This window comes from Cricetulus griseus, chromosome 5, assembly GCF_003668045.3.
Source record: "Cricetulus griseus strain 17A/GY chromosome 5, alternate assembly CriGri-PICRH-1.0, whole genome shotgun sequence".
Taxonomy (NCBI): Eukaryota; Metazoa; Chordata; class Mammalia; order Rodentia; family Cricetidae; genus Cricetulus; species Cricetulus griseus.
In genome coordinates this window covers 119,429,215-119,441,629 of record NC_048598.1, presented here as the reverse complement: position 1 = coordinate 119,441,629, position 12,415 = coordinate 119,429,215, and the positions used below count along the sequence as shown (strand labels likewise).

The following is a 12,415-nucleotide window of genomic DNA, read 5'->3' as shown; positions in this document are numbered from 1 at the left end:
CAAAATGGGAAGACTGATGTCAGTGGTAGCAAGAGCTGTGATATTCCTGTCTTCTGAGAAGGCACTGGTGGTCCTGCTTCAGTCACCGTTCCAACAGAAACTGCCTTTGCCTACTGGGGCTTCATGGCAGCCAGCAGTGTAGAAGAAAAGACCTAGTGATCTGCTTTTTGCTTTGTATTATTAAATTCCATGCAATTGTGTTGACTTGCTCATTCTATGCAGATGACAATCTCCCCTGACAAAAATGTCTTTCAAACTTTCTGAAAATATTCTTTAGCAGCCAGACTTTGTAGGCTAAATAGAAAAATCTAAATTGATACTTATTTCTCTTCCCTCCTTTCCCACTCCCCCAAACAGAACGCACTGAGGAGGTGGAGGCAGAAAGACTGGTTTTGATGAAGACCATAAAGCACTTCAGTGAGAGTTCGGGATATGGAGATGACTAGTCAGTCAGGGATGGGAATTTCATAGTCTCAGTGCTGCAGATGTTTTGTTTTTCGTTTGTTGAGACAGGTCTTAGGTAGCACAGGATTATACTGACCTTCTGATCATCCTGCCTCCACCTCCCAGGTGTTGGGACTGCAAGTGTGGGCTTTGTACATGCTAGGCAAGTATTTTACCAGTTGAGCTTTGTCTCCAGCTTCTAAGCAGTTTTTATATGATGACAAGTTCCAAGTAAAAATGGCAGACATCAAACAGAGGGCTGGAGAGATGTCCCAGGAGTTACGAGAGCACTACTGCTGTCCTTCCAGAGGACCAGGTTCAGTTTTCAGCACCACATCAGGTGTCTCAACCCTCCTGTAACTCCAGTTCCAGGAGATGTTTGTTTTGTTTTGTTTTCCTTTTGAGACACTCTCTATATTGACCTGGTATCAATATAAATTCCACTCTTCACTGAATCACTGAACCACTCAGGTTCTGGGATTAAAGGCATGTACCATCACATTCAGCTGTTTGTGGCTTTTTTAAAATAAGGCTTTTGGAAAGCCTGGTAGTATATTGCATAGCACCCAGAGGCTGATAGAAAAGGAGTGCCATGAATTTGAAGCTAGCTTGGGCTGTATAGTGAGTTCCAGATTAGCTGGGCCTACAGAGTGAGATGTCTGTAATATATACCTAAAAGAAAATAAAAGAATAGAAATGGAGGTTTCAGCTGTAGTTCAGAGTGGCCTAGAACTTGCCCATGTTGGCTTTCAACATTTTTTTTTTTAACTCTCCTGCCTTTAGTCTCCTAAGGATTATAGGCACATAACTTTAATCTGTGAGACACTTACTTGGGTTTGTCTAATTGTTAGCCATTTAAAATTGTGCTGCAATAAATAACCTTTGTGTAGGTTATTTCCTGTTGTAACTTAAAGGCAGATTTACAGAGGTAGGACTCCTAGATGAAGGATAAAAACATCTGTATTGTGTCTGGGTAATGTCAGATTACCAACCATGGATGTCATTTTTTTTTTTGCATTCTCATCAGCAATGAAAATTGCTACCTAGCCAGGCATTGGTGGCACATGCCTTTAATCCCAGCACTCAGGAGGCAGAGGCAGGTGGGCCTCTGTGAGTTCGAGGCCAGCCTGGTCTACAGAGTGAATTCTAGGATAACCTCCAAAACAATACAAAGAAACCCTGTCTTGAGGAGAAAAAAAAAAAAAAGATGAAGAAGAAAGAAAATTGCTACCTTAATGTTTTTACCAGTAAATTGGTTCCCAGTATTTGCAAGTTGGAAGATTTTATTTAAATCCTCCTTCTTACAAGAAAAAAAAAATCTGGCAGAACAAGGCTTCTGTCTACACATGGCAACACTGGTCAGAAGTGAATAGCAGCTGCCCTTGTACTGGGGAAGCATTCCCTATTTTACTCCTTTATCCACCTGCCTGGCCCCTGGGAACATGAGTGTCCATGGAAATCAGCTTTTGAGCTTTGTTCTGAGGCTGGTTGTCATGGTAGGTGAATGAAGACTGTTGGAGACTTATAAAACAGACATTGTAGTTCAGGTCATTTATGTTAAAAGAGTTGTTGGCAAATGTGCAATTTTAGGAACCCAAGGTTGTAATGAACCTTGAGGTAGATATGAATTCTGATGTTTGGGGGAAGACTATTGAAAAAGTAAATAATTATGTTGTGCAGGTGCCATGGTGCCACACCGAGGAGGCTGTTTGGAAGGCTAGCAGGACTTTGGTCCAGAAGTAGGACTGGAGCCAAAGTGTGTGCTAAGCCCTCCTGGGGTGGCTGTCCTGCCTTCCCTGTGTACAGAGGTTGTGTGCCAAAGAGGAGCCCTAAGTCTTCTGTCTACTTGATGGCCATCAGAAATTTTGGGCTGTCCTATCTTAACATAGTTCTTTTTGCAGGAGAGAAACCTCATCAGTGCCAAGTCTGTGGCAAGACCTTTTCTCAGAGTGGGAGCAGAAATGTTCACATGAGAAAGCATCACTTGCAGCTGGGAGCATCTGGGAGTCAAGAACAGGAACAACCTGGTGAGGAGAATGGTCAGAGTGGAGAACTGTGTTAAACAGCCAAGTCATTGGACTGCTTGGCTATTTGGAGATATAGTTAGGTTTAGGGTAGAGAGACTTGGTTTCATTTGATGAATTCATAGTTTGTAACAGCTGTATAGTATAATCATCTGCAAACTTTCAAAACATATATTTCCTTATTGTTTGTGTTCCTCCCCTCACAATAAAGGAACTTGATAAATGAGATGAGTTGTAAATCCCAGAGCACATACTATTATAAGTTCCACTAAGGGGTTTGCAAGCAGCTCAGCAGTAGAGTGCTTGCTTAGCACATGTAAGACCCTGGGTTTAAACACCACAGAAAAAGGTGTGTGAACATGTGTGTACACATGCACAAAACAAATAATGCCTGTACATCCACTTGGAAGGCTGAGGAGGGAGCACAATCTGGGCAACATAGTTAAGATCACTGTCTTAGGTGGTCTTTAATCCCAGCAAATGAGAGGTAGAGGTAGAAGATCAACAGGCCAGCCTAACTATGTAGTAAGTTTGAGGCCAGCCTGCACTACTTGAGACCCTGTCTCAGAAAACAAAATAGTAAGTAAATGTTCCCCTAATGAGTTTGAAGTCAACTAAGTGATCTGTGATTCAGCTTTTAGGGAGCATGGACATAAAAGATTTCTATAAAGATTTAACTTTAAAAAAAATATATATATTATTTAAATATATATATACTTAAATTAGAAACAATCTTATTTTATATATCAATTCCAGTTCCCTCTCCCTCCCATTCTCCCATGCTCCCCACCCCCCCATCCCATCTCCCATCCACTCCCCAGGGAGGGTGAGGAATCATCAAAATCTGTCAAGTCATTTGGGGTAGGGCCTAGGCCCTCCCCTGTGTTTCTGGGCTAAGAGAGTATCCCTCCATGGGAAATGGGCTCCTGAAGTCCGTTAGTGCACTAGGAATACATCCTGGTTTCACTGCCAAAGGCCCCACAGACTGTCCAGTGTTCCTAACTGACACCCATGTTCAGGGGGCCTGGTTTGGTCCTATGTTGGTTTCCCAGCTGTCAGACTGGGGTCCATAAGTTCGCACTTGCTCAGGTCAGCTGTTTCTGTGGATTTTCTCAGTATGTTCTTGACTTAGTGGTCAAGATTTAGCATTTTGTATTTCATGGTTTGGCAGCCCTTTACCCTACTTTAAAACTGATAGAAACTTTTTCTTTTCCATGTCTTTCTTTTAAAAATTGCAAATATTCTTTCAAAGGATGTCCTCATTTGATCTCTGTTATAAGCTAATCTTCAGAAGGTGGTCACATAAACAGATAATTATCCCTAAGGATTGACTTCCCTGTAGGTTTATTCTTGTTATTTGAAAGTGAGTGAAATAGGAAATGCATCCAAACAGAAACCTACAGTTCTGAAAGAGGTAGTCAGCTTTCTTGTGTCTCTCACATCCTGTTCTCTGTACAGCTGAGCCACTAATGGGCAGTAGTTTGCTTGAAGAAGCTTCAGTACCCAGTAAAAACCTGGTGTCTATGAATCCCCAGTCCAGCCTTGGTGGAGAGTCCTTGAATCTACCAAATACCAATTCTATTCTTGGAGTTGATGATGGTAAGACTTCTAGTTCTTTATTTGGGGGGAACAAGTTGTAACTTGGGGCTAAGGAGTAGAGTATCTTCAAAATGGAAGTTTTAATATTATCTCTTAAATGATGGTGTGATTGAATAGTATTTTAATTTATTCTCTGGGGTGGTTAAATGAATCTTTTTTCTTTTAATGATTAAATATGATGTAAACACAAGAATAAAGGAAAATTTAAAAGTTAAAATTATCTGTAATCCTTAGCATCCTAGCCCAACTGTGTCTGTCTTTCCTGTTGCAGTTATGGAAGAGCTTAACTTTTAAAACATTTAAACAGAGCATAACCAGGTTTTACAGAGGAGATACAAAGCAGTTTGTCCATACCTTCAAAAGCCATATCTTCTGGAGAAAAGAAAGGGCTCTCTAGGAAACAGTTGCTCCTCTGGTATAGAAATTTCACCCAGCTTACACAGGCCAGGCCCTCTTCTCTGAAAAACTTACCAGGTGAGGTCAGCATGCATTTATTTAGTGCCTACTGTGTACCTGGCACCATGGGAAAGACAAAAGTAGGAGGTAGGGACCATTCTAGTTGAGAAGTTGAAACAGCATAAATATATGAAACATCATTGAGTAGTAAACAGATGAAATTTCATCAGCAAACATTTATTATACAGTACAGTCTGAAAGAGCAGACCAAGCTATGAAGTCTCCAGGAAAAAAAACTTCATTTGTTTGTGGACCAAGTGGTTTATCTGTAAAACTATCTCCAAAAGGTTTTCATGGTGATTCCCTGATGAATGTCTACTAACTGTAAGAGCCTGTGTTTTAGTCACTCTTTCACGGTCAGAGGTGTAACTGGCTGTGTTTTAGTGACTTCAGTGTGTACCTTACAAAGCCCACAGCATGCTTACCTAGGCCCACCTGTTGCTTAGCAGTACTAGTGCAGAGCACACCAGAAGACAGAGGAGTTGCATGGAGCGCTTTGCTTGCCTTGAAGAAGCAAATCCAAGGGAGGAAGGGACACTGAGTCTGAATTTTTAAGCTCAGTATTTTTAGTCAGAATTTTTAGGATTAGCTCAGGTTCTTGACATGGACATACTGCTCAGAACCTCAGTATTGACGGCCTCAAGGGCCTGCCTGGGCAGTGTTTGCCCTACTTCATACAGACTGAAAACATTTTATCCCAAATTGTTACATTGAAAAATTGTCATTCTTATGTCCAAGTTTCTTTGACTTCCCACTCTTCTTTTGTTAATACTTTCTAAATCCACTAATAATGAAGAAAGAAAAGAACTTGGGGTGGAATTCTTCAGGGAACAGACACTAGCATTTTCAGTGATTGGCTTATGAAGCAGCGGGTGTACATGTGGGTTCTCTATTCACTGAAGAGTAATTTTCCTGTTGTTTCACAGAGGTGCTCACTGAAGGATCCTCACGCCCTCTGTCTTCAGTAACTGATGTGACACATCATTTGGTGACCATGCAGTCGGGGAGGCAGTCCTATGAAGTTTCTGTCTTAACTGCGGTAAATCCACAGGAGGTAACACTGTCTCTCCTGCCCTTACTTTGACTGACTGACTTTCCTTTAAGCATTAGTGCAGTGTTACTGCAATCTGAGTGATGTCTTGTTATTTGGGAGACTGATCTGATACTCTGAGGCCTGAGCACTCTTTCACATAATTTTTAAGTTTAATTTTAATTATTTGTACTCTGTGTGTGTCACCCATGCACATGATTGCAGGTATCCATGGAGGCCAGTAAAGAGGGTATCAGGGCGGTGGTGGCACACACCTTTAATTCTAGCACTCAGGAGGCAGAAGCAGGCAGATCTCTGTAAGTTCGAGGCCAACCTGTTCTACAAAGCAAGTCCTAAGACAGCCAGGCTACTACACAAGGAAGCTCTGTCTGGAAAAGCAAAAGTAAAAAAACAAAAACAAAACAAACAAACAAAAAAAAACCCAACCAAACAAAAGAACAGAAAAGGTATCAAATCCATCCCCTGGAGCTGGAGTTACAGACAGGCAGTTGTGAACCACCTAATATAGGTGGTGGAGCTGAACTCCAGTCCTCTTTAAGAACAGTATTTGCTCTCTTAACCACTGAGCCACCTATTCTGCCCCATCATATACTTTTTTTTTAATGAGTTGTGTTTATTCTCACTGATTTCTGCCTCACTAGATTGCTGGTTCAAGGCCAACCTGGCACTTAAGCTACATTGTGAGACCACATCTCAGAAAAACATTTCTTTCATATATGGAATCTAAATTTCATATATGGAATCTAAATTAAAACAAAAACAAAACAAAATAACACAAAAGTCTAGGGAGATGGCTCAGTTGGTAAAGTACCTATGATACAAGCGTGAGGATTAGAGTTCAGATCCCTAGTACCTGTGTTAAAACCAGATGTGGTGGGTGTATAGATTATGCTAGTGCTAGGGAGGTAGAAACAGGTGGATCCCAAGAGCTCACTGGCCAGCCAGTCTAGGAAATTAACTTTTGAGCTCTAGGTTCAGAAATGTGGTGAAGGGCTAGCAAGATAATTGACTGGTAAAGGTGCTTGCCACTAAGCATGATCTGAATTATATTCCTGGAACCCATATAATAGAGAAAGCTGACTCCCAGTACATGTTTGTACAGTTTCACACAGGCCGTGCATACAAAATAGTGTAGAAAAGGTGTTTCAAAAAGTTGAAAACATTGGCAAAGGTGTGGGTGATCCAGTCCCGATGTTGTGAGCATGGGAGAGCTGTCCCTGTTACTCATCTGTCATGTGGCTGCATGGGCAGAGGAGATATGACCTCCTATCCCTCCTCCCATCAGTCTGAGATAGGTGGGAGAGCTGGCCCTGAGGTCCTAAAAGCAAGAGAGCTGTTACTGCCCCTCCTCAGCTGCAGCACTGGGGAGACAGAAAGTGTAGGTGTAGGAGAACCAACGCTGAGGACATGAAAACAGGAGAACTGGCCCTGCCCCTTAGCAGCCAAGGCAATGCAGGTGAGCTTATCCTGGTGGTGAGGACAGGAGAGAGCTGGTGGGCTGACCAAACCTGCAACTACTTAGGCCCAGAACCAGGGTTATGGTTTGACTCATCCCAACATCCACCACATCTTTGATCTCCTGGAGCTCGTGAAGGGACTGGTCCTGCAGACCTAAAGCTATAGATCTCCATGATACAGGGCAACAACAGGATAACCAAGAGGAGTTTCAGTGAGGGTTCTGCAGAAACCAGAGGCCTCCAACCAGACTAATGACTCTGTAATGAACACTTGCAAGTAAAAATAAATGGATAAAAGGGTTTAATTCATGCTTCACTGTGTTACACTACAGTTTTCATGATGAGATTGATTTTTCCTTCCTTTTTACCTCTGTTTCCCTTTCATTTTATTTTGTGGGGGAAGGTGGTGGATATGAAGGGACAGGGAAGTGAGTGGATGGAGATGCATGATGATTGAAAGACACAAAGACTAAATAAAAGCTGAAAACAACAAAATGGTTGAGAAGCAGTAGAAAAAGACACCCAACATTAACTTCTGGTCTCCACACTTGTATATACATGAGCACACAAACATAATAAAATGCACACCTGTATACACTGTACATACCAGCACACAAGAAAACAAAAAATTATAGAGAGATGGCTCAGTGGATCAAGCAAACCGAAGGCTGTCATTCCAATCGCAAGCACCAATGGAAATATTGGGTAGTTGTGCTAGATAGTTGTCAGTCCCAGCATTCATTGGGCAAGGTGGCTAACTAGACTAACTAGAATTGGCAAGCTCTGGGTCCATTGAGAGACCCTGTTTCTAAGTGAGTGAGGAAGATACCTGACATCAAACTTAGGCTTCACACTCACATTCCTTCATATATGTATGCAAACACACCATTTTAAACATGTGACGGGTAGTAAAAGATGCTCTAAAAATTGGGGAAATTAAGCTGGTGGCTGAAATTAAGCTTTGCCTGTAGTTCCAATGTTCCTGGTTGAAATAAAGGGATTGCAGGTTCTAGGCCAGCCTAGGTTACAGCTAGATCCTGTTTCAAAACCAAATGTGGGAGTAGAAGCGGGCAATGTATTTGGAAAAAGAGGGGACCAGGGTCTCATGGAACAAATAAGGTCAATCAGGTTACAGTATGATCAGAAAATATTACTTACATGCTAATTACCCATGACATTTTTGTCTGTTTGTTTTTTTGGGACAAGGTTTCTCTGTGTAACAGCTCTGGCTGTCCTGAAACTTGTTTTGTAGACCAGTCTGGACTCGAACTCACAGAGATCTTTCCTGCCTCTGCCTCTCAAGTGCTGGGATTACAGGTATGTGCCACCACCATAAAACAATTATTTAAACCAGGCATGTTGACATGTGCCCATAATCCCACTACTAAGAGCCAGAATTATGTGTTGGAAGCCAACTCAGACTACTGAGTGAGTTTCAAGATATCCTGAGCTACAGAGTGAGCCCTTCTCTTAAAAAAAGGGGGTCAAAATTGGGCCAGGTGTGGTAGCACACACCTTTAATACCAGCATTTGGGAGGCAGAAACAGGCAAACCTTCGAGTTTGTGGTCACGAGTCTGGGAGCTAACAGACCGAACCATCTGAGCTAAATACCTTGTTCAATTGCTTGTTGGCTGGAACTATGGTCCCAGTCGAAGAGATTTAGATTGATTCTGAGCCCTTCCAATTGTATCATCTTGGCTGACCCAGAAAAGAGAATGAAAAACCAATCAGGCCATGGTCTGTGTCTTGAGAGTACATTGCATATGGATAAGCTTTCAGCAAAGATCCCCCCAGTATTTTGTTTTGTTTGTTTTACAACCTCTCCCTTTCCCCCTTTCCTTTCAGTATAATCTTTATGCCCTAGTAAGCCATTTATAGTATCTAAATGACTCTACATTCTACATTATTTTAAATAGATCAACTCTTTTGGGTTGATCACAGGGCTTTGGGCATTCATGTCAGCATATTGTATCAGGACATTATATTTGTTGTTGTGACTTGTTTATTTTGTATTGAATATTCTACTTTTGGCATCATTGGTTCTAAGTTACCTTCTCTAGGTTGCTGTTTTGGAGGTTTGTAGGTTTCTGTCTTTCTTATGCAACTGTACCCTCTATTTTTGCCTCTTCATTTTTCTTCTTTGAAATTTATCTTACGGGGGAGGGGGAGCTGGAGAGATGATTCAGTGGTTAAGAGCACTGACTGCTCTTCCAGAGAACCCAGTTCAATTCCCAGGACCTACATGACAGCTCACAACTGTTTATAATTCCAGTTCTAGGAGACCCGACACCCGTGGCAAGACATCAATGCACATAAAATAAATTTAAAAAGAAATACAAGCTGGGTGGTGGTGGCACACGCCTTTAATCCCAGTACTCGGGAGGCGTAGGCAGGCCGATCTCTGTGAGTTCGAGACCAGCCTGGTGTACAAGAGCTAGTTCCAGGACAACCTCCAAAGCCACAGAGAAACCCTGTCTCAAAAAAACCAAAGAAAAGAAATACCAATTGGTTGTCCTCTATACTACAATCTACTTGTCTAATAATTTCAATTTAAAAAACTATCTTATGGAAATAGCCTTTATTTGATATGTTTGTTTTGATTACATGTATATATGTGTATCTTATGCATGCCTAGTTCCCTTGTGGGCATGAGAAGGCATCAGATCCTATTGAACTGGAGTTACAAGTGGTTGTGAGCCACAGTGTAGTTACTGGGAACCAGGTTCACGTTCTCTGCAAGCACAGCAAATGCTCTTAACTGCTGAGCCAATTTTCCAGCCCCTCAGTACTTAATGCTACACTGTTTTTGTGCCAGAATACTGTAAAACATTATAGACCTCTCTGTAATTTTTTTAGAGTATACCTCTTAAAAGATAAGGATTTAGAGCCGGGCGTTGGTGATGCACGCCTTTAATCCCAGCACTCGGGAGGCAGAGGCAATCAAATCTCTGTGAGTTCGAGGCCAGCCAGCCTGGTCTCCAGAGCAAGTGCCAGGATAGGCTCTAAAGCTACACAGAGAAACCCTATCTGGGGGGGAGGGGGAGGAATAAGGATTTAGGAAATAACTATATTTCCATCCCCAACAAGTTGAGTAATAATTTGTTATCTTCTAATATTTAGCTTTTGTTTTTCATCTCCTCTAAAATGTCTTTGGTTGTCTGACATGAACCAGAATCCATGCATTGCATCTGGTTAACCGGTTACTGTGATTTAAACACCATGACCAAAAAGCAACTTGGGGAAGAAATGTTTATTATAATTTATAGATTAGAGTCCATGATGGAGGAAAGCCAGGACTGGAACCCAGAGTCAGGCACTGAAGCAGAGACCAGGGAGGAATGTTGCTTACTGGCATGCTCTGCCTGTTTTCCGGTGGGACTGGGGAGGTAGCTCATTTTGGTCAAGTGCTTGCCATACAAGCATGAAGACCTGAGTTGGCTCCTAAGAACCCTTGTAAAACAGCCAGGCATGGTAACACATGCCTATAATCCCAGCATTTCAAGGTTATAAAAAAAATTCTAGGTTTGGCAGCATGTGCTTTGTAATCTGCACCGGGAAGGTAAGAGATGGCCAACTGACCTTGCCAAAATGAGCTTCAGGCTAGCAAGAGCCCTTGTCTCAAAAAAAAAAAAAAAAAAAAAAAAAAAAAAAAAAAACCAGGGTGGATGGCGTGTAGACCTCATTCATGTACATAAATACATACACACACAGTTGGAAACTAGTTTCATCAATTATTAATAAAAAACTGAACAGTATAGAGTGGAGTATCGGTGTTTGCTATAGCCCTGTAGGAGTCCTTTAGGCCCATCTCCCTTCACCACAGAAAAGTTTTTTTTTTTTTAAGATTTTATTTATTTATTATGTATACAACATTCTGCTTCCATGTATATCTGCACACCAGAAGAGGGCACCAGATCTCACAACGGATGGTTGTGAGCCACCATGTGGTAGGTGGGAATTGAACTCAGGACCCCTGGAAGAGCAGTCGGTGCTCTTAACCTCTGAGCCATCTCTCCAGCCCCAGAAAAGGTTTTAAGCCCAGTGAAACCCTGAATCTCTAATGGGTAGGTTCCTGCTTCAGGAGTTGTAATAGAAACAGCTCCCTTTCCTCCTGGTTGTCTGTGTTTTGGATTGACACTGACTTTATAACAGTTTTGGTTTCATCACTACTGATTTCCTTCTGTGTTGATTCTTCCATCACTGACTGTCAGTATGAACACAGTTGTTGAGCCTGTAGATTCAGGTTATTTTATTGCTGTAGTTAATGTGGCAGTCAGGCATGATGGCACTCACCTTTAGACCCAGTATTCAGTAGGCAGAGATCAGCGGATCTCTGAGCTAAAGACTGGTCTGGTGTACATAGAAAACTCCAGGACAGCCAGGGCTACATGGAGAAACCCTGTCTCACAAAACAACAACCAAAAGCAAGCTTTAGGGGGCTGGAAAGATGACTCAATGGTTAAGCACTAGCTGTTCTTTCCAGAGGACCTGAGTTCAATTCCCAGCACATTGCAGTTCACAACTGTCTGTAACTCCAGGGGAATCCAACACCCTCATAGACATATATGCAGGCAAAATACTAATACATATAAAAATGAATCAGTTTTTCAAAATTAAAACAACTGGATTATAAGTTCTGTCCATCACCCTTTACTGAATCAGTGTACTCCCCAGACTCCACTCTTAACCCTTTCATTTAGTCTAAGCTGGTCTTTTTGCTTCTGTAATTCATCCTTAACCTAGTCTATATTTGTTTTCAATTTTATAGTTACTAAACCAAGGAGATTTAACTGAAAGACAGACATGAGTTTGCTGGCTCCTGGAGGAGGGGATCTGTCTGACCCCAGAGTGCATGATGGGAACAGATCTAAAGGCTCACATTCTGCCAGAACTAAAATGAATGTGTGAAGGACAAAGACCTCGCCTCGCCTGTGTTCATCTTCCCTGGCAGAGAAGAGGGGTGTCTGAAGGCTTCGGTTCAACCTCCATCTGATCCAGAAAAAGAATGAGGCAGTGACTATGGGCTGGATACCTGTAGCTGCTTCACTTTCTACTGCGAAGTTTTGGGGTAGACTTCTCTCAAAAGCAAGTTTAATGATGTGTTGGATGAAGATTTTCATTGTGACTGTTCAGGTTTTCCTTCGAAGAGTTTTCATGCTAGACCCAGCTATCTTTCCATATTGTTTAATCATGTCCTGCTTCCAACCACAGAACTTCACCAGGACATTGAATTTTCAAGATGCCTTGTTGCTTTGAAGAAGGGAGTGATGCCAATTATGTTGTGACATTCTTCCTTTAGCAACCTGAGTAAAAGACTCTCAGCCATTGGGCTGTAAAAATAAATTACTTGAATCTCCCCTTGGCCCAGGCTGAGGTACACCTC

At 41.9% G+C, this 12,415-nt stretch overlaps 1 protein-coding gene across 4 annotated transcripts in view; it reads left to right on the top strand.

Annotated features, from left to right (window-relative positions):
- The window catches only part of Znf410 (zinc finger protein 410), a 33,399-nt gene extending 20,984 nt beyond the window's left edge, over positions 1-12,415 (top strand). For 2 of the 4 annotated variants that reach the window (XM_027418480.2, XM_027418481.2), the window contains 4 exons: positions 2,346-2,471; positions 3,927-4,067; positions 5,450-5,577; positions 11,801-12,415. In XM_027418480.2, the coding sequence (XP_027274281.1) occupies positions 2,346-2,471; positions 3,927-4,067; positions 5,450-5,577; positions 11,801-11,839 (434 nt within the window). In that variant the 3' untranslated portion in view covers positions 11,840-12,415. Of the gene's footprint in view, positions 1-2,345; positions 2,472-3,926; positions 4,068-4,338; positions 4,542-5,449; positions 5,581-11,800 lie in introns of those variants that run through there. The other 2 variants (XR_003485951.2, XM_027418482.2) reach the window with 2 other exon arrangements.